The 22,398-nt window shown below is 43.9% G+C and overlaps 1 protein-coding gene across 1 annotated transcript in view; it reads right to left on the bottom strand.

Moving 5' to 3' along the window:
• Positions 1–861: 861 nt before the first annotated feature.
• VAT1L (vesicle amine transport 1 like) overlaps positions 862–22,398 on the bottom strand; it is a 143,887-nt gene continuing 122,350 nt past the window's right edge. The window contains exons 8-9 of the mRNA XM_002920764.4: positions 6,175–6,258; positions 862–4,110 (exon numbers count right to left, since the gene is read on the bottom strand). Of these exons, the coding sequence (XP_002920810.4) occupies positions 4,012–4,110; positions 6,175–6,258 (183 nt within the window). The 3' untranslated portion in view covers positions 862–4,011. The remainder of the gene's footprint in view (positions 4,111–6,174; positions 6,259–22,398) is intronic.

The following is a 22,398-nucleotide window of genomic DNA, read 5'->3' as shown; positions in this document are numbered from 1 at the left end:
TTTCATGCCACACCAGCACCACATATCCTTGCTCTTTTCCACAGAAATCCAGGATTATCGACTTGGCATTCAAAGACCTCCACACTTGGTACTGACTTCCCATCGTGCCTTTCTCCTGTTCCACTCCATCCCCATGTGTGTATTTCAGCTACACTGTTCTACCCTCCGCTCTTCAACATGCCCTTCAGAAGTTCTCACCTCCTTGCTTCTACACAAATGTTTCCCTGTGTCCCCAAAAGGCTTTTGAAAAGTTGACCTCCATTACCACCAAACCTCAGTTACATTGCTGAAAAGAATTCTGTTTCCAACTGCTTGACCTCTTCCCCATTCTCAGAGTTGTAATTGAAGATGTGGATTTTAGTTTAGATTCTAGTTACTGGGCTGTGTTTAAATGTGACAGTGTACAAACACTGGCTAAGTGAGACCGTGAGATTTATATGGAGTACATGAACATTAAATTAGAATATGTAAGAAAATCCTTTGTCCAGGCACTTTGAAAGAATTTCACTGACAATGTAAGTAATATTTCTACCTTTCAAATGCAGGTTTATGTATGTGGCATTTTACTGACATGGGGCTTACCTCTATTTTTTAAGGCTTCCAGCTGAGAATATGATAAACACAGTAAAGCCTCCCTAATCTTGAATTCCTCTTTCATGAAATCTTAGCCTTGGGGATTTACTTTTGTGTATCTCTTTGATAACCTTGAGGATATTAGATCATGAAAATGAAAATGGTTGAGATGTGTGAGGGTTTTTTTGTTTGTTTTTTTTTTTTTTTTGAGAGAGAGAGATGTGTAAGTTTTAAAATCAGTATCTCACTAAACACTGGGATGAAGGGTCAGAAAAAAAAATGCTTCTTGATACGCATTTTATTTGCTACAAAGCAAAACAAATTTACAAATACATCCTTGAAATCAGAGGAAACAGAATACCTGAAGAGTTTCTAGGTAACAAGGAATGGTTAATTTGAAATGCATCATATTTCACCCTATTTAAGCCAAGAAGCATGATAGGGCGATGAAGAGCATGGCTTCTAGATTGGCTCAAAATCCTGGCCCCATCATTTACTAGCTGTGTGATCTTGGGCAAGTGCAAAACCCTCATCTTCAGTCTTGTCACCTATAAAATGGGTATAATGATAAACCCTACCTCTCAGGGCTGTTGCGAGGGTAGGCAAACTAATATATATATTATTTAACTTTAGTTTGTATATATACAGCTCTCTTAACAGCATATTTTAGGTACCTTATAAGCTCCATTATAATTATTGTCATCATTATTATATGATGTCTTCATTAATTTTATTTAGTGGTTATACTTTCTTGCCTGAGGGAACTTGAATTTTTTTTAAAGGTTTGAGTCCTATTTTTTCTACACAGTCTTTAGTTTCTCATTTGAAAATTCTTCTATCACATATTTTTATTTATTTTTTCTTTTGTAGTCACCCACTCCTTGCATTTTAATAGTGGGATTGCTTTTCCAACAATTATTTATATGGAGTCACCACTGCCAGGCGAGGTTATGCTATGCTGAATACTTTATTTATATATTTTATGTAAACATAATTTGCTTTGTAGGCACAATGTAACAAAAGCTCTAAAGCCACAAATACGTTAGACAATGTTTCAGTTCACTCCAATCAAGTTTAAATGACAGAGAAGCCTTCACAGTTCCTTTAAGGCAAACTGAGACTTTCTTTATACTTCCTTCAGAAAACCAATCACGTGACAGGAAGAAGGTGCTTAAAACGAAGAGTGCATTAAATGGCTAATTTTGGCATTTTCTTTCTCCTGTTCTTCAAGGCATAACTGGACCTTGATAGTCAAACTCTAGTTTTCTCTTCTCACTCTGTATTCTGAAGAGACAAAAGGGTTTTTTTTAACCAGCTGCCATTATTTGTGATGACTGTATTAATTTTGCTAGTTGAAAAACAGATTTGGGGAAGCATGATTTTTTTAATGCCTCTGGACAGAACAAAGGCCATTTGGATTCTACACGTTCCCGCTCCCCTCGCAGAGGACAGCCCTGATTTGGCACCAATGGCTCTTTGTTACCCCAGCCCTAGAAAATGCCGTTTCTGTCCAGCTCACCAAGAATGTCACTTGGGTAGTGGTTCTTCATAAAACCTCCCTGTCAGCTTGGTTATGGGAGAAATATGATCAATAATACATCGTTTAGTGAAAGTGTTGGGGGGCAGGTGATAAACCTCCACATTATCTTTCCAAATGGCCCAGAAATGAAATACTGGTGAGTCCTGGGGTCTGAACAGAAGATGGTGGGAGTGTCTTCTGAGATAGTCTCATCTCTCTGCTCATCAGATGGCAGCACCCCTTCTTGTCCCCATATTTTACACGGACATTCACAATGAGGAGAAACTCTCTTCAGATAAATATTTGGCATAAATAAGTCACCATCACAAGCTTAGGATAGGAAAAAAGAACATGATTAATGAGGTGTATTTGTTACAAAAGGACTTTGGAAATAAAAAGGTAACTGCTGGAATGCATTCCTTCCCATCGTTGGGGGGAAGGAGCTGGTTCTACCCTAAGGCTCACTGGTGGAGAGATGGGGCAATCAGGGAGCCGTCCAAGGTCTTCCAGAAGGCAGAGTGACTTAGGGCGCTAATCATGTGGGCTCCTTGTGTCTCCAGCTTGGTTTGTGAGTGAAGGAGTCACCCTTTGAGCCAAAAGGAGTGGGAGGAAGGAATAAGGAGCCCCCTTGTGGAGACACTGAGCCTCTCTCACATCCTTCAGGAGAAAATCATTCACCTCAAGATCTTTCAAGTATGGTGGGGCGGGGTGTGGGGTTTCTTAAGAGTTTAGGAGCTGGGAAGTTCGACAATGGTGTGTAATCAAGTAGTTTGGTCCCTGATTTCCAAAAAGCAGGGGCTTGCAAAGAGTCTGCACCATACTTTTATATTTTAGAGGAGAGGAACTGCACATTTGGCATCAGACACTGAACATCAACCGCTTGTATCACTAGAGTTTGTTACATGTCAGAGCATGCTTTGGCAAGAAAAGAGATACTCATTGATTTTTTTTTCCTAATATGGTCTACAAGGGAGGTCTTCTTGGGGGATCCTCGGGAAAAGTAGCTGCTTACTACCTGGAAATGAAAAGAGCAAAATCGGTAATGCCCATGGAAAGTGTGCAGACATAGGCAAATCTCAGTAATGACTTCTGAAACAGTCCCACACGTGGTGAGTTTTCTTAGAATTAAAAGAAACTACACATGGCAGGCAGGATTTTGCTCATGAGACCTGGTTTCAGAGGAGAAATCGCTGTGGTTGATCCTCAAACTCATGCTGTTGACCCATCTTCTATCCTGAAAAATCCACATCTACTTTCCTGCGTTGATGGTTAAGAATCAGTGAAGGGATCAAGCATCAGAGGCTGAGAGGAGAGTGGTTCAACCTTTTGACCAATAAACAACTGAATGGATGTTAGGAAGTTGCCTCTTAAATGGGGAGAGGGAAAGTACCGTTTGGAGAGATCCGAAACATACGGGTTCATAAAAGCACCTCCTGGCCTACCCTCCTTCTGCCAGCCACATTGGCAAGTGCTCTTGTCAGAATCACGGGTGGCTGGCAGCAAAAAGTGTCATTGGCCCCAAGAATTCTAGGATCTGGACAGTGCTTTTATGATAACACCTTTCAATCCAAACTTGTCTTTGCCCATGTCTGGTCTTGTAGGCATTGGGCCTGTGGGCTTGTATTAATTTGCAAGGCTGTTCTAGAACTGTCAAGAAGGACCCAAAGATGGATGGTTTTGAAGTAGGAGAGAGGGGAGAGTGTAATACACAGATGGGGGAGGGACATAATACTGCATGGAATGGGCTTGGCACTTAATTTCAAAAACAACAGTGATCAACAGCTTTTAGCTCAGCTGACTGCAGACAAACACAACACACAGTGGACTACAGCATTTGTTCACTGGGGCGCAGAGGAGCCTCCTCAGCCGGCTCTTCTTGTTCCAAACCATCCTTCCCATTCTGCTGCCTGGGTCCTGGGCTACTGGATAAAGGGCATCCGCTCCTTGTTCTCGCCGTCCCCCTCGTGGTCCTCCTCCTCTTCTCCCGCCTCGCTGGTCTCTGTGCTATCATTGGCCATCTGCAGTTCAACAGAGGACGTGTTAGAGGGTCTGCAGTCTGTGTCGTACCTTCTTCAAGCATCTGAGGAAAGCCCCTTGGGAAGGACTTTTTTTGAGGGCTAAGAGTTAGGGTTGCTTTCTTCCCCCCAGAAGATGGTGTGGTGCGGGCCATCTTATGTTGGGTGTCCTAAGAAGCAGACTCTGAGATAAGGATTTGAGAGCAAATCGTTGGAATTTGGGAGATGTTCCAGGAAGCACAGGGAAGGGAGGAGATGAGGCAGAAAAGGCAAGGAAGTCAGTACAGGGTGTGTTAATAAGTAGGCTCCTACTGTGGGCAAGTGGGGCTCAGTCATGCTGGGGACCACTGGGAGCCAGTGAGGGACACACCTCACAGTTGTCCCACATGAGGGGCAAGAAGCCAGGGAATGGCTATGGTGGCTTATTGCCCTGGCATCTCTGGCCAGTTGTGTACATACTGGCCAAACATGATCCTGTGGCTGGAGGCTCTCAGGCAGTGGGGTCAGGTGCTGGGGGAAATGGGGCACTCCTAGCATCCACCGCACAGACTGGCCAGGGTGCAAATCCTGGTGCTGTCACTTACTAAAAGCCAGGACAACAATGCTAGCACCTGTGTGTCTGTCTGCTTTGTTGTCTACATCCCCCCACTGGAATGTCGTTTCTGTGAAGGCGAGTACTTTGGCTCTAGCCAGGAGCACATAAGAGCCCTCCTGAGGTTCAGGAACGAGGACCATAGCACACGCCAAGGCAGGCCCTGAGCTCTTACACCCAGAGTTGGGCTTTTCAGCTCCTGCTCTGATGAGAATCCCCCATGGTCAAACAGGCCTTCCTAAAGCCCGAGGGCCCAGCAGGACCTCATGTGTTACAGAAACAGGTGGGAAGCTGATGCCAACTAGCCTGCTTAAAAGCAACAAACTGTCCGGAATGGCCTAGATCTCCTCTACTGATAGGGTACAATAGAGCTGGTCATGCGTTTGAAGAACAACATAGGTGTACAGAGCACCCGGGACCCAGCCCCCTTCTCCTCCCTAGTCTCAACCGCTCGTCTGCTTTCAAACAGTTGCTGGCAGAGTCCTGGGACTTAGTAAGCACTTAATAAACAAAGTCCCTGTTGTTATCAGTCCCTTACATTTTGTAAAATGCTCTCTCATGAACTCACCCTTCATTGAGTGAAACGACTATCATTCCCGAACTATATTATGGTTATAAAGGCCAAGAAAGCACTTAAAACACACACACACACACAGTAAAAGATACAAAGATTTTAGTTCTCTTTTACAAATGTCTGATGCAGGTTTAAGATGAAACAGGTGAGAGAGCAAACAAAAAAACCCTTCCTAAGTATTTTCTTTGTTAAACCTTTCCTAGAACTTAGTATGCATGAGACAATGCTTTATGTGTATCATTCTACCTGACTTGTGGGAAACGATCTAGCTCCAGTTTACAGGCAGGGATACTGAAGACGGAGTGGCAGAATAATTGCCCAGGGTCACACACAGGACATCAGAGCCAGGCTTCAAATCCACGCAATCTGATGGCACTGTGTGATGACCACCACACTACATTGCCCACCCCCCCTTCCACCAGTGGCCCTTCCTTGCAAGAGGGTTGGGGTGTGAGTGTGACATGCTTCACTCCTGGCGGGATCCCTAGATGTATGGGTATCATCTTGACGAAAGAAAACAAAATCAATGCATTCATCAGGAGGCATTTCGGAAGCAGGTGGCATCCTTCTGTTGAATATGTGAATGTGAATTTATTTGATTTTACCAGGAATTCCTCCCACTTGTGGCAGCCAAGAGACAGCACTCGCAATAGACACAGGATGATTAATCCTGTCCTTTCCTGACTGCCCTCAGATTGCTCTTGAAATGCTGTCACTGAAGCATCTTCCTTTCCCTTTTAGCCTGCATCCCAGTTTTGTGACTAATCGCTCATTTGCACAATAATTTGATTACTCTGGTCTGCTGCGCCAGCCAGAACTGCTTGTATATCCCCCTACCCGACCTGTGCCAGCACCTGATAGACCCTCTTGTGTTGAACGGATCCCTTTTCTTTTGACTCACCAGTGGAGTCGGGGCCTTCTCTACATCCAGAATTAATTTGCCGATGTTCCCCCGGTCATGGATCCGCTGCATGGCCTCCTTTACCTGAGAGGAGAAAAACGGAAGGCTGGTTGGGTGAGAAGTATCCCGGGTGGAAAAGCCGAACCACTTGCCGCCCACCTGGGCGCGTTGTGGTTCAAGGTTAGCCCCTAAGCCAGCGGTGGTTTGGGACACTGGGTGCAGATAAATTCTGGTTGTGTCACTCATGCACTCCGAGCTTGTGCAAGCCACTTGATCTTCTGGGTCTAAGAAATGAAAGTAATAGTTCCTGAAATAAGACGGAAGTTTTCTTAAAAAACAAAAGTCGGGAGGTGGGGTGGGGTGAGGAGGGCAGTACTGTGAAGTTCTGAGAGACACAGGGCACATCAGCCAGAGTAAATTTTAACCAGTAAAATTATTTTTTCCAGAGTCCCTTGTGCCTTGCTTACCAAAATGTTACGTAACTCTGATTCACAGTTTAACTAAAATGACCCATTGCCCAGGCTGAACTATAGTCAGGAAAATTCCTTTTGGTTACTCCTGGCTATTGGGTGGAAATTTTGTTCCCACCTAAGTAGAGATTTATCCAGAGCTAGTATTCTCCGGCCGAGAAGATGACCTAGTTTTCCTTTAGATGATAGGGGCTCGTCAGATCAAGCTCCTCTGAAAGAAGCAAGCGTGGGCGGTCATCCGATTTATGCTTGAGCATTTCATTCTGTGGCTGTGCAGAGAATGAACTGTAGGGGGCGCTGTAAGGATAAAATGAGGAAAGGGCAACACTACCCACACTTGGCATGAGTAAGTCCTCCACATCTCAGTGAAATCTAAATGGAAATACAACATCTATTGATTAAAAAGAAAAAAGTTACAAGAGATCTAGCCTAAATATTTTTTCTAAAGTCTCAGATTTTTAAATATTTCTGTTCATTCAGTCCACAAAATATTCATTAAATGTCCTTATAGGCTAGGTGCCATGGTTTTGTTTTGTTTTGTTTTGTTTTAATTTAAGCTAGGATGTCTGTCTTTGAGGAACTCAATCTTGGGCTGATGGAGTAGTGTTTGCTTAAAAAAACCAAAGCCGTCTTCTCATTTGGATAAAAACTTGATGGAGCAGGGGCGCCTGGGTGGCACAGCGGTTAAGCGTCTGCCTTCGGCTCAGGGCGTGATCCCGGCGTTATGGGATCGAGCCCCACATCAGGCTCCTCTGCTGTGAGCCTGCTTCTTCCTCTCCCACTCCCCCTGCTTGTGTTCCCTCTCTCACTGGCTGTCTCTATCTCTGTCAATAAAAATAAAATAAAATCTTTAAAAACAAAAAACTTGATGGAGCCATTAAAATGTGCATACTCTAATTGCTTTTCTGGGACTTATCCTAAAGACATAATTCAAATTGTGGGGGAAAAAAACTTACCATACAAAAGATACTCAATCACAGCATTGCTTTTAATGGCAAAACACTGAAGCAACTTATATATCAAAGTATAAGGGAATGATTAAGTAAGCCACAGCTCTTACATTTATCTACGGAATAGAAATATTATGCTGCTATTAAGCTTCTAATACAAAGAATGTACAGCAGGATTAAAAGCCTTTATAGTATTGGTAACTGAGAAAATCAAGATGCATGTTTTTATTTATATCCCCATAAAAACATGGACATCCTAAAATAAATAGAAAGGGATCTGGATATATGATAAAACATTAGGTAGGGGAAATTAGTGCCTTTTAACTCCAAACATTGCTATTTGGTTAGGAAATTCAAATCAGTATTTAATATAAGTTAAATGCATCTTTACTTTTTTTTTTTTTTTAAAGATTTTATTTATTTACTTGTCACAGCGAGAAAGCTCACAAGCAGGGGGAGCAGCAGGCAGAGGGAGAAGCAGGCTTCCCTCTGAGCAAGGAGCCCAATGTGGGACTCAATCCCAGGACCCCGGGATCACAACCGAAGCCAAAGGAAGACACCCAACCAACTGAGCCACCCAGGTGTCCCAGTTAAATACATCTTTAAATGTAGTCTTTGGAAAACCTAGCATTGGTTAGCATCAGCCTCTTTTATAGACTGATAGTGTCAGATGATTGTTAAATTTCCTGACCCTAATACATATGCCAATATATTTCTTTTAGTTCTGTGGTGAATACTGCTTTTCAAAATGCTATCTTGTCTGGTCATAACAACTATTTATTGAGAATGTTTAAATATCATGGCAGACAGCTTCCAGAATGGCTCCCAGCTGCCTTTCCTCCTCACACTTACACCCATGTGTAATCCTCTTCCCTTGAAAGTGGGCTGGATCTCCTACATTGCTTCTGACCAGTAGAATATAGCAAAAGTGATGGGATGTCACCTCCAAGATGAGGTTATAAAAGACGGATTTCTGTCTGGTAGTCTCTCTCTCTGACTCTTCTTGCCTTCTTCCTCTGATGACACAAGCTGCCATGTTGTGAGCTGCCCTATGGAGAGGCCCACATGGCAAGGAACTGAGGGAGACCTCCCATCAACAGCCAGTGAGGAACCAATACCCTCAGTCCAAAAGCCCATGAGGAACTAGATCCTGCCAGCAACCAATGGGAGAGCTCAAAAGCAGATCCTTCCCCAGTTAACTCTCGAAATGAGACTGTGTCCCTAGTTGACACCTTGATTGAAGCTTTGGGAGATCCTCAGCCAAAGGACCCAACTAAACTGTGCCCAGACTCCTCACCCGCATAAAGTGAGATCATAAGTGTTGTTTTAAGCCACTAAGTTTTGGGGGTAATTTGTTATGCAGCAATAGATAAGTAACCTTCTTATCTTTCCTACATAATTCTTACCTTGCAAGATCTGTATTATACCCATTCTACAGGTAAGTACTTTGATGCTCAAAGATATAAGCAATTTGTCCAAAGATTATATGGCTATCAGTGACAGAATCGTGGTTCAAACTCAGGTTTGTCAGACTTCAGAACTGATGCTTTTTCCCAATTCCACCCAGACTGTGTTTCATTTGATTCTTAAAGGCAGAGGAAGGTGGTAGGTAATGTCTCACATAATGACTTCCCAGAATTCAGTTGTTTATTATCCTGGCAAGTCATTAAGCACCTGGCAACTCCTTGGAGATTCAGAACAATTTTTGTGCTGCTTCTCCAATAAGACGGAGCCCGGGGAAACTGAAAAGCTGTTTTCCTACCAGTTAAGGCTTATTGTGATGCTAGAAAAAAGCCCCCTGAAGCGCTGGCTCTAATCTGCATATTTTGGGGATCTTTCTTTCATTCTTTTCTTTCTTTCTTTCTTTCTTTCTTTCTTTCTTTCTTTCTTTCTTTCTTTCTTCTTTCTTTCTTTCTTTCTTCTTCTTTCTTTCTTTCGTTTTTTCTTTCTCTCTCTTTATCTCTCTCTCTCTTTTAAAAAGATTTTATTTAGTTGAGAGAGAGAGCACAAGCGGGAGGGGCAGAGGGAGAGGGAGAGGGAGAGAGAGAATCTCAAGCCGACTCCACGCAGTGAGTGTGGAGCCCAACATGGGGCTCAATCCCAAGACCCTGAGATCATGACCTGAGCCAAAACCAAGAGTCAGATGCTTGACCGACTGCACCACCCAGGCGCCCCCGGGAAATGAACGGACTCATTGAAGTTCCTTATGTGGGGGAGAGAGAAAGGGTTAGGAGTCTTTCCAAGAGGTGACTGAAGTCTGATCCCCAGCCATGCTGTCTGAGTTTACATCCTCTTATGCTGCTCTTGGAGATGTGAAAGAGTCCTTTTGATGACAGCTGCGCGGGAAAGAATGACCATTTTTTGAGCAATCCTTTATCAGGTACAGTATGAGGCATTGCTTAATGTATGAGATACATACACTGCTTCTTCGTATCTGCATGCCTCGGGTTCACAGAAGAGAAACCTAAAGGGGAAAAATTGAAGGAATCTATCTCCGGTCACCATCTGAAAGGTGGTTAGAACCACTTGGGAGCTGAGAGAGCGGTTTCCCCTTGTCAGGATTCTGGACAAAACCCAGGACAGGGCTCTGCCATCTGCACTCCAGAACTGCCCTCAGATAACTCCATTGCAAGATAAAGTCTGCAAAAAGAGACCTTGCTCCCAAATTACCAGTTTATAAACTGAGGTACCTCAGTAGGTGACAGTGCCCAAAAGATGGTGGTGACAACCTCCAAAAAGCTTCTTGTTCTCTCTTGGGGCTAGCATTTTTCTAAGATACACTTCTGCTTAAAACCTTTTCCCATCGCACTTGAGAAAAGCCTAGCACACCTGCATTGCCTCGGGCAGGAGACACGAGTCACCTGTGGCACTGGACCCTTGAACGGGGGCCAGCCCAGACTTCAATGTGCTGTGAGTGTAAACCACCTGGCCAACTTCAGAGACTTAATAAGACAGAATATACACTGTCTCATTCAGAATTGTTGACACCCATCGCATATTGCAAGGATGACTTGTTAAATATTCTGGGTTAAGTAAAACACATTACTAAAGTGGATTTTGCCCACATTTTACTTTTCTGAATGTGCCTACAATAGAACTGAAAACTTTGCCTGTGGCTCGCATTATCCTTCTGCTGGGCAGCACTGGACTTGACCTTCGGGAGCTGACGTCTGTCTCTCTTTCTGGCTTCACTACTTCCTCTTACACCTCCCTCGCTCCTGCCACTGGAGACTTATCTGAAGCTCCCTGGGCTTCTCGGCTTTGTGCCTCTGTATAGATTGGGTTCCTTCCTGGAGTGCGCTGGTTCTGGAGCTAACTCACATTTGTCCTGTGGCTGGTTTAGATGCCAACCCTTCTAGGAAGCTGCTCTGCACCCCCCACCCTTGCCCCTCGCAGTTGGGGCTAAGTCTCCTTTGGGCTCCCTTGGCACTTTGGGCCAGCTAGTAATGTTCTCCCGGCTTAGAAATTAGCCCCTCTTCTCTACAGTACAATTCTCTAAACTAGCGCCGTGCAGTAGAAATAGGAAGTGAACTACAGATGTCCTAAAATTTCTCTAGTTACTCACATTAACAAATGTAGAAAGAAACTGGTGAAATTAATTTTAATAATATATTTTCTTTACCCAAATCTATCCAAAATATTAGCACTTCAATATATACTCAATATAATAAAGTCTTAATGAGGTATTTTATATTCCTTTTTTTCCCCCTTATGTACTACATGTTTGGAATCCAGGGTATACTTGACACTTACAACATGTTTCAATTCAGATGAGCCACTCTTCAAGTGCGCAGTGGCTGCACATGGCTTACATGTACCATACTGGAGAGTGAAGGTCCAGATGGTGGGACAGTGGCGCCAACCTCAGGGACCCCAATGCACAGGAGTATTTAGCATATGATAGCCTACAGAATGAATGAATGAATGAATGAATGAGTAAGCAAGTGGGTATGTGGAGAGAGTGAGAAACACAAGAGGTTTCTTTCTCATCTGGCCCACATCCCAGAGCCCCTGGTCCAGGCAGCTGCCTCTTGGTGGCCGGCTCAGTGCTGTCTGGGTGGCCTAGTGGAGTCTGTTTGTCATCAGGGCCATGGTCCCTCACATCCAGTCTGAGATGCCACTGCCAGCTGTGTGGCTGGCCAGATCTGGTGTTGGCGGCTGGATTTTCCAGGGCTAGGCATTCTGGGCATACTCCAGCTATCCCAGCCAGAGCTGGTGTCCCATCCAGACAGTGGGAGGAAATTTGAGTCACATCATTAAAACATCCTAAGATGCCAAGATCCTGAGCACAGAGGCTACCTGAGCTTTTTCTGATACTTCCTGTCCCTGGGAGGCCACCTTGGTACCACCCCAAGTAGATGGTGGCGGGAGGCAGTGAGAGCATCACTGAGTCCTCGGCTCTGCTTTGACTCATCAGGGTCATTCCAGCAAGTTGCTTCATCTCTGCTCCTCACCTTCTTAGTATGTTAAATGATAATAGCTATTCTATCCATTCATTCATGCAGTCAGTCACTCATTCAACAGTGCCAGAGCCCTGTTCAGGAGCTGTGTATAAAGTAATGGATGACACAGATATGCTCGCTCTGTCCTGAAGTCCTCACAGTTTTGCTTATTAAATAGGCTAATCATAATAAAAAGAATCTCACAATTAAAAAATGTGTTCTTGATTTGTTTACTTAGCCCCCATGGATCACAACCCCTCAGAGATGATCCTGTACCACTGGTTCATGCTCCAACAAAGTCCCCTGGCATTCAAGATGGCATTCAAGCATGACCTACGGGGAAAACGATCTGGTCCAAACCATGTCGGCAGAGGAGCAGTTGCTAAGGTCATTCTTATTTCTGTGTGCGGCCGAACTAAGAGAGAAGCCTGGGAAGACAATGGTGAGTTAACACCTGTGAGATCCCCTGCCGTCATGAAGTTTATCATCCTGTGGGAGGCATAGACAATCAAAGAATGACTTGAATAAATGTAAGATTGCCACTTGATAATTCTAAGGTGGTGTTACAAGAATGTGGAGAGGGGATTTAATCTGATTGGGAAGATCAGGGAGGGGTTCCCTGAAGAAGTGGTAATTGAGCTGGGACGTAAAGGATGAATAGGAAGTAACTAAGGCAAAAAAGGAGAGGAACCTGTTCCAAGCAGAAGGGGCTGAATATGAGAGGAGAGACTGAGAAGAGACTAGGGGGCATGAGGACAAAGAGCAAACGTGAATGTGGGGCAAGATGCTGGCAAGCTTGGTTGGAGCCTTTGGTTCTATATTCCACAGAGTTACCAAGGATGCAGTGGCCACACTGACCGTACAAATGTAGACTATCTTTCCTCCTCCAGTTGCCTTCTAACTGAGTAGTCCGTTTTTTCACACTTGAATAATGAGAGTTAACAATGCTAAACCTTTGTTGGGATCTCATTTAATGTTTCATGGTCTTCAATTTCCTTTTGAATGGTGTGAAAGGCACAAAGTCATTAGGGTACAAATGACACCACTTAATAATCAAAGCATTTGGCTTGTGCCATGAATAATAATAAGCCTAGCCACCTAAAATAGGGAAAAAAATTAAGATGGGTTATTCCATGGATCACTGTGCCTATTAGGTGATAAATTAAAAGGTTTGAAAAGGAAGAAATGAGTAATACTATAATTAAGAAGCACGTCTACCAATGTCATCTATGGAAGATTACTCACATTAACAACAGCCATCTTTGGGATGGCTTAAAATGCAAAGTGGGTGTTGAAAAGTAACACATTCATTGCAAGTGGACTTGGAATCTGGAATTTCTGTGTTTTGTCAAGTGATCTAGGAGTCTAAAGTAAGTGAGCCCCCAGATTTTTAGCTAGATGGAAGAGTGACAAAAAAGTAAAATGTCAGGGACTGTGGATTGACCCACTTGGGAAGACAGAAAAAAGATGCAGGCAACTGCTCTTTTGGACCAGTTGCACATGGGGTCTTTGCAACAATGCAAGGTGTGGGCTAGCTTGGAGAAAAGGAGATGACAAACGTGCAGAATTGAAGGAGGCACTAACTCTCAGGGTCATGCAGGTGCTGGGTTGGCACCTGAGAGGAAGTCCCTCTTACCTTTTAACCCTTGTCACCTGTCACCTGTCTGGCCCCAGCCTCATTCTGGTCCTCCAGAATGGCTGTTATTTTCTTTAAAAAGGGTAACATTAAGTAGCTTTTAGAAGCATCTGCTTGGGGGCGCCTGGGTGGCACAGCGGTTAAGCGTCTGCCTTCGGCTCAGGGCGTGATCCCGGCGTTGTGGGATCGAGCCCCACATCAGGCTCCTCCGCTGTGAGCCTGCTTCTTCCTCTCCCACTCCCCCTGCTTGTGTTCCCTCTCTCGCTGGCTGTCTCTATCTCTGTCCTCTCCCACTCCCCGTGCTTGTGTTCCCTCTCTCGCTGGCTGTCTCTATCTCTGTCAAATAAATAAATAAAATCTTAAAAAAAAAAAAGAAGCATCTGCTTGGCAATTGGACAGACAATGGAGATGCTCTAAGAGGATTTTTCAAGGGGCCTTTAGTAGGAAGACTGGCTTAAAAGAAGTAAAGAACATTCTGAGTGTGAGGAAGAAGGAAGTCAGAAAACAAGACAGTAGAATCTGGGTGGAGTAACTGATCCTTTTTCCTTCATGGGTACTTGGATGACACTGGCTCTTTTGACCAAAAATATGTCGTGCTCATGAGTGTTCAAATGAATTAAACGTTGAACCAAAAGCCAAGTTATTCTGCAGAAATCTGCAATCCATAACCAAGCCTATATATTCTTATCCTATTGTATTTTGAACTAAAGCAAAAGATGCAAAACAATCTAGTGAATTCTCTCCACTGTTTGTTTTTTTTTATTTAACCGTGTTTCCCACTGTTGCATTTGGATGATTGGATAGAATTGAAGTGGACACTCAGTGGATGCTTATTCCAACATGACAGTGAGGGTTCCGGGGAGGAGGAGGAAAAGGTGCAGGAGAGGTTTCCTGGATCTGTCATACAGTCCATAAGGGGAACATCTGAACTGTGTTGGGGCACAAAAGAGGACACAGTTAGGGATGAGACAAGGATGAAAACCAGGGAAGTAACTCTTAGTCTGAGACTTGAAGGTCGAGTAGAAGTTTGTCACTCAGCCAATAGAAGGACATATAACTAATCCAAGGAAATGTTGCTCAACTCAGAGAGTGAGTCATTGATGGCCACAAGGACATGGCGGGTGATGACGAGTTACACTTTGAAAATCCTCATGAATTGCTTAAGCTCCTCAAGTCTGCTGGGCATGGGTACAAATAACCTGAGCCCCCTTTCCCTCAGGAAATTCCACATGATGGTGGTAGAACTTGCAAAATATAATTCCAACTGTTTAGTCCTTTGCTTTGACTCTTTTAGAAGCAAAATCCTCTAACTTGGGAGAAAGACTGTATTTCTGTTCAGAGGACTCTGCTTCCTTACTAATATAACTACCTTGCTTGGGGATAATCTAGTTATATTTAGTCACAGATTGATAACTACACCATTCCATGGTAACTGTGGACTTTCAGCTGGAGCTGCCAGACACAGGAGTTTATGGAGAAGGGTTAGAACTATAAGGAGGCCAAAGACCCTTCAAAATCTTGAAAGTTCTCAGATGGGTAGCCATGTTTTCAAAAGAATGATAGCCAGACCTGCTGACCTTTAGGAATTACAGGTTAGAAGGCAGAGGCGACCTTTCTTTAGACTTGGAGAGAAAGGGCTTGCTTGCAGGTGTTTGGGGGCATTTTTAGTACCGAAAGGAATTGAGAAGTGTTGATTATGTCATCTAGACATAGCTGTAGTTGAGACAAGGGCTAAGGTGCCATGGGTGCCAAATTCGAGGTGGCCACCAGAGCAGATATGCCTGGGACAAGTTGTCTGGTGAAAGTAAATGGCCTGAAGAAAGGAACAGAAATAAGAGAGGGGTTGTGTTTGTGTCTGAGGTGCTTGCAAACAAAGTGCTCATGTAGAAAGCTGGTTCTCCACCACTTTGACCGAAGGGGGGTTTCTTGAGGATCCCCTCACTTAAAGAGAAAGGATAGGAGAGGGCTAGAGGCTCTGGACGTAGCACCATAGTGATATGAAGGTTACCCCATCCACACGTTGTGTTAGGAGAAGGCAAGAGTCACAAGGAAAGAGCTCCATCTAAAAGCCAGGTAAATATGAAGGACAAGGCCGAGGTGGTACCTCCATGGGGTGGCGGGGGGCGTTATTCATTATCATCAGAGCAGCTAACATGGGACGAGCACTTAGCAGGTGCTGTCACTGAGCAAAGCACCTTATAGGCATGATCTCATTTCATTGCATCAGCCCTGTGAGGTAAGTGGGAGTTTGTCAGACTGTCAATCAGGGGTACATAAAAATATTCTCCCTTTTCTTCTGGAGTCCCTGATGCTCATGGAGGACAGCTGAGATGAAACTGAGGTTTAGTGAGGGAAACTGGCTCGCCCAAGGTGAAACTGGGAAATACGGAGGAGCCGGGCTTCCAGCTGAGCTCCGTGTAACTCCCGCGCTTAATGCACGGTTGCCAGGTACGCAAGCCTGGGATGAAGTGTGAGACAGGAAGGAAGGTTCTGGGGCCTGGGGCCCCACATGTAGGACCAGTAACACGTTACTTCCACTGTGCTTGGGTACACACCTTACTGGTTCCTTGGTTATGACACTTATTCCCTTCCTTCTTGAAGAGTTTCTCAACCGAGGAACTACTGACATTCCGTACCAGAGAATTCTCCGTTGTGAGGGCCGTCCTGTGCATTGCAGGGTATTCAACAGCATCTCTGGCCTATACTCACTCAATGCCAGTAGTACTCCCCAGTTTGACAAATAAAAATGTTTCTAGATATTGCTAAATGTCCCCTGGAGAGCAAAATTGCCTCCAGTATTATGGGAGCATATTCCTCATTATCCCCTCACCGTCCTCCCACTGGTCTGTGGGCTCAAGGGCAGGCAGCTGCCACACCTTAGTACTCACATGACACCTTGGACAGGGACTTGCCCACAGCTGACTGGGTTCTGCTCTGTTCCTAGGACTAGGACTAGGAAGAGTGTGTGGTACACAGCAGGTGCTCAATAAGAGAAGAACACAAGGTGGTCTCTGACCTCAAAATGCTCATTGGTTCTATTAGCTTCTCTCAAAGTGTGGACTGAAGGCTGCCTCCATCAGAATCACAAAGCACGGCTTTTAAAGTGGCGTATTGGCCTCACCCTATACCTATTTGTTGAGACTGTGGAGATACTCCCCTCTAGGTGATTCAGGGGTTCTCAAGCTTTAGACCCTTAAGCTTAACTGGTTCTTCATTTAACAAATATTGACTGCCTGCTCTAAATCAGGCACTGTGCTTGGCTGACTCATGGCAAGGAACTGGACAGATAAGCCCCCTGCTCGGCTAGGATCCCTCTCAGAGAGTGCGTCCGCATTCCCCTTTCTCATATCTGGGTAGAGCCTAGTTTAACCCTTGGCTTATATATCACTGCATGTTAGAAAGCGGCAGAGAGCCACAGCTACAGCCCCTCCCATTCCAGGGCAATGGGGAAGGAGTCAGATGTCAGCTTTCGTTCTGCACCCTTGTGTAGACATTAAACATCCTGACTTCTGCTCAACGCATCAGGAAACCTTCAGGATATTGTTTTACGATGAATTAAACCAATTTACTGGCTTTGTGGGGCCCCTCAAAGGACCCAGAAGCTGAGTGTCATGTGCTCCTGGTTGGAGGGGATGATCTCTGCGGTGGTGGGGTCATAGGATATGTGTGCATCGGTTAGAATCAGTGCATTATTGAGCAACTCACAACCTATGGTACAATGATCCAGATCTTACTGTGACACGAGCAGAAAAATCAGAAGCAGAGTTGCATGCCGGAAATGCAGTGGGAAGGTTAATTTCATTTTGAGGAAGGAAAGTAGGATCTAGTGTGACCCAATGGCTAGTAGAGATGTATATCCTTGAATTAAGATATGCAAATCAGTGCTCTGCACAGTGAAAACAAACGTCCAGAAATAAAATTGTATTTAGCTATAACTACAATCAAGTAAATAATTGTTTGCATATAGACAGGAATCTGGTAATAATACCTTGAAAAAAATCACACCCAGTCTACAGCTAAACTATTTATTCTTTTCAATAAAATAAATTATGAACACATGGTACTGTTTGGGTAATAGTTTGTAGGGCTGCAGAAACAAAGTCCATCAAACTGGGTGGCTTAAAACAAAAGCAATTTCTCAGATGATTCTGGAGGTTAAGAGGCCAAAATCAAGGTTTGATTGATTATTAGCTGCCATAATTTATAAGGAGACACGTCCCTTCATCCATTATTTAATTCATACAGGAACGGCAAGATAAATAATTGATTTTTTTTCCTATGCTTACTGGTAGCAACAGCTTTGCAAAAGAAGCAAAATGAAGGAAGTGGAATAAAGCTTTATGAGTAAAATATTCACTACTTTAATAGTTAATATTCCTTATTTAATATTGAAAGACAAAAAATTGAAGAAAAATGTTTACTGGGAGTACGGTAGTTATAAGAATTACAGGATATCTCTGTGTCTTACTGACATGATAAGGAGAGTACTTGTGTATTCAGTGTGACCACATCTATGTAAAATATGCATTGATATAGGTAATAATAGGTTGTATCAACCCAACAGCTCTGGCTATAGCTGAGTGGTAGGGATATGGCTAGTTTTCATGTTCTTCATTATCTGTGTTTTAAATTTTTACTTATTTATTTAACGCACCTTATTGAAGTATAATTGACATGTAAAAAGCTGTACATAATCAACGATTACAACTTGATGATTTTGGGGATAAGTGCACACCTGTGAAACCATCACCACCATTAAAGCCATAAACATACCCATACCCATCACCTCCCAAGCTTCCTCCTGTTCTCTTCATTATAATAATTATGTGTTATTTATGTTTTATGGTAAGAGCACTTAACATAAGATCTACCCTCTTAGCAAATGTTAAGTGCACAGTGTATACGGTGTTGTTAGCTGCAGGCCCTATGCTATACAGTGGATCTCCAGAACTTACTCATCGCATGTAACAGAAACTGGGTACCCTTTGACCCGGCCCCTGGCAGTCACTACTCTAGTCTCTGCTTCTGTAAGTGTAACTAGTTTAAATTCCACATATAAGTGAGCTTTTATTTTTTTCTGTGTTTATAAAAATGTCCACAATGAGCATGTGTTCATTGTAGACAAAGTGTTAAAAGTGATGGTGAGTTACCCTCTAAGTCTATCCATGTTGTTGCAAATGTCAAGATTTCTTTTTTTATGGCTGAGTCATATTTTATACACACACACACACACACACACCCCACATCCTCTTTATTCATTCATCTATGGATAGACACGGGCTTGCTTCCATATCTTGGCTATTGTAAATAATGCTGCAGTAAACATAGGGGTGCACCTATCTCTTTGAATCAGTGTTTTTGTTTTCTTTGAGTAAATACCCTGTAGTGGAATTACTGATCATATGGTGGTTCTATTTTTAATTTTTTTGAGGAACCCACAGGGTATAATGCTAACTAAATCAGTCAGTCAGCGAAAGACAAATACCTTATGATTTCACTCATATGTGAAATTTAAGAACAAAACAAATAAAGAAAATGACAAAAAAACAGACTCTTTGCAGAGGAGAAGCTTGTGGTTGCCAGAGGGGAGGTGGGTGGCAGGCTGGGGAACACAGGTGATGGGGATTAAGAGTACACTTATCCTGATGAGCACTGAGAAGTGTATAGAATTATGAAACCATTACATTGTATACCTGCAACTAATATAACACTGTATGTTAAGTATACTTGAATAGACAAGTAGAAATAATACCACTTAAAAAATAAAAGTGATAGCGAGTAAAGCAGCAACATTTCGATCATCCCAGGAGTGAATGGAAGTTACAGAGCAGGGGCAGAGGGAAGCGTATTGGGGGGCGGGTGGATTGGTCTGGAGACTTTCATGGAGATTACAAGTGACTCCAAAGTAAACGAAGCAGCAGCCACACAAGAGAACCATGTGTTAGCACCATCAGTGTCTCTTTGAGGATGCCACATGACAGGATGCCCCGTCAGCTTCAGAGGATGTCCCACCCGTGCTGCCCAAGAGGAGGCTCCTTATCTCCCACCCGACTCTCTCCAGGCCACCAGATTCTAAACTCAGTCTTTACCTGCAGAAGGCCCCTCCGCTGCTACAGCCAGTCAGCCGGAGGTCTTTGCTCTCATCTCCTTGTGTGTGTTGTCTCCCCACCTCAAGCCCCCCCCCCACCCCCCTGGCCTGCAGGAGGATTTTCCCAGCCTCCCATTTGGCTCCAGTTTTTCCACGCTCTGGTCTGCCCTTATTCTGCTGCCAGAGCCATGATTACTGATGGATACTGTCGTTTGTCTTTCATGCCACAGATGCTGGGACTCCCTGTAAATTGATACGTGATGATAGTGATTTTTGATGGCCAATACTGACCACTTAGCACATGACCTAGGCACATGCTAAGGATCAAGTGTTTTTCATGGAATATTCCATTTGCTCCTCATTATAACCCCATGATGGATGTAGTGTAATTATTCTCATTTTACATATACAGAAAATGAGGATCGGGGAGGTTAATTAAGCTGCCTAAGATCACAGACACAGTAGCTAGAAGAGCTAGGATTTTTAACCTAGACCGTTTATGAAATACAGACAGATGAAACGATTATGTCTGCGATTGCCTTAAAACGCTCATGACAAATAGCGGGGTGGGGTAGGGCAGGGTGGGGGCAACAAAGAAAACAAAATTGACCAAACGTTACTCATTGTGGAAGCTGGGTTGACCGGTATGTGGTTGGGAGAGGGTGTCGGTACTCTATCGCCACTTTTGAATATGTTTGGAATTTGCCAGAAAGCTTATAAAACATGCGTTTTGAGCTCTGCTCTCCAACCAACAGCCATAACAACAGTTGCAGCCCCCACATTCTCAGCCCTTACACCATCATTAGGACCCCAGTATAGATTGGAAGATGATGTTAACCGAGGGCTTTGGGTTCCTCAGAAACTTGGCGCTAGAGAAGTTTGATAGAAGAATGTACCCTTTCAACCAAATAGCCCAGCTCTGAGAAGGTAATAACTTCCAGTATCAACCACGTGCCAGGCTGCATGCAGGGAGATGAACACACGCAGCCCCTGCCCTAGACAAGCCCAGGGCTGCCGAGGGGGGAGGCCAACGCGACACTCCATTCCGGTAGAGCATGGGAAGAGCTATATTGGAGGGATGAATGAAGAGGCGTTCGAGCCAGGAGAGGAAATGACTCAATTTAGAGAAAAATGGCATTTATGTTGGGTTTTTAGAGGATAAGGAGGCGTCTTCCGGGAAGAGGAAATGCATGTGCTTGAGGCAAGAACAAAGTCGTGGAAGAGAATTTATGGCTCATTCAGGGAACTGAGTGTTAGCAAGGGGGACACTGCATGCTGAGTTTTGATGGTTGGGCTCTTTTGTGGGGACAGGGAGTGGGAGAGGCCGTCACCTAGACGCCACTGGAGGTGCACCCTGGCAGGTGGGGCACTGGACGAGGTGAGATGGGAGACAGTGAGATCTGGGAATTAGGGATGCTGGTGGGGTGGAACTGACAAGATGCAGTGGGATATGCTGTTAAACCCCACTTCGCCTTTAAGACCATTGCAGGCTCTTTCTAGAGCCATATAATTCCCCAAAGGATAGAAAGATCCTCTAAAATGACCTATGTTTTGAAAGATTTTCCATCAAGCAGAGATGAAATCTGAGGTAATTTGATTTATCTTCATCCATTTTAATTAGCTTTGCAAACAGATGACCTTGCTAGCCCTGGAACCTTCCTTATGTCAGAGTCTGTGTGACGCTAAAGTCTAATTTCTAATTATCTGTGCCCATTTGCCGAGGCTCAGAGGGCCACCGGGGGCTAGCGTCTTCTTTCCTGCATCTTTCTTGCTTGTTTGTCAGCTGAGTTTTTTCCTCTAAGCGCCAAGAAATAGCTATTAGCCTTGAGATGGAGTTGCCATGGCAATGAGACAGCAAACAGACTCATTGGGGGAGGGGGAGGAAGATGAGGGAGGTGTCATCCAGCAACTTCCCATTCTGGTTCAGGGGCCCCCTGCCTCAGCCAACTTGTTGGCAAGTAGGGGACGAAGCAGCTGAGTCATTCTTGCTCCAAAGTGGGGTTCACTGACTGGGTGGTCCAACTGGATTGATCTCTGAGGGATGGCTTTTGGACAATAGTCAGATCCTCTGGGTTCTTTGGGGGGATGGTGGATGTGGGAGGGTCCCCATAAAAGACAAAGGGTTTGGTAGAAGTTGGGGAGGCAGATGGCAATTCACCCACACCAATGAGAAACTGAGGTCAAGAAGCATGGGAAATGTTTGTAGAGTCTTTAAAAAGTCTTTAAAGCACCTTGCAAAGCCTTTAAATTTCTCCAACTTAGTAATTCCACTATGGGGAATATAGCCCAAGAAAATAATCCTACAAGTGGAATAATAATAGGAAAAAATATATTCAAAATGTTTGTTGCAGTTATTAAAAAAATTAAAACCTAGATGTCCAGGAATGGCGAAACAGTTGAGTAAACTGTGACATATTAATTTGTTGGCATATTATGTGGCCATGATAATTGAACATGCTTAATAAGAGTGTCTGAAAGGAGGAAAAAAGCAGTCTGCCAAGTTTTTTAAGTAGTGTGATTATAATTTCTAGAAAATGTCAAACCCCTGAGCCAAAGAAAAGCAAAACCAACCCCCAAATATGAAAATACTGGAAGAAAAAAGCAACAAAGTACAATTGACCCTTGAAAAACACCAGGG

Source organism: Ailuropoda melanoleuca, chromosome 12 (assembly GCF_002007445.2).
Source record: "Ailuropoda melanoleuca isolate Jingjing chromosome 12, ASM200744v2, whole genome shotgun sequence".
Classification (NCBI taxonomy): domain Eukaryota; kingdom Metazoa; phylum Chordata; class Mammalia; order Carnivora; family Ursidae; genus Ailuropoda; species Ailuropoda melanoleuca.
Note: the sequence above shows the minus strand (reverse complement) of the source record. Positions and strands in the feature narration are given on the sequence as shown.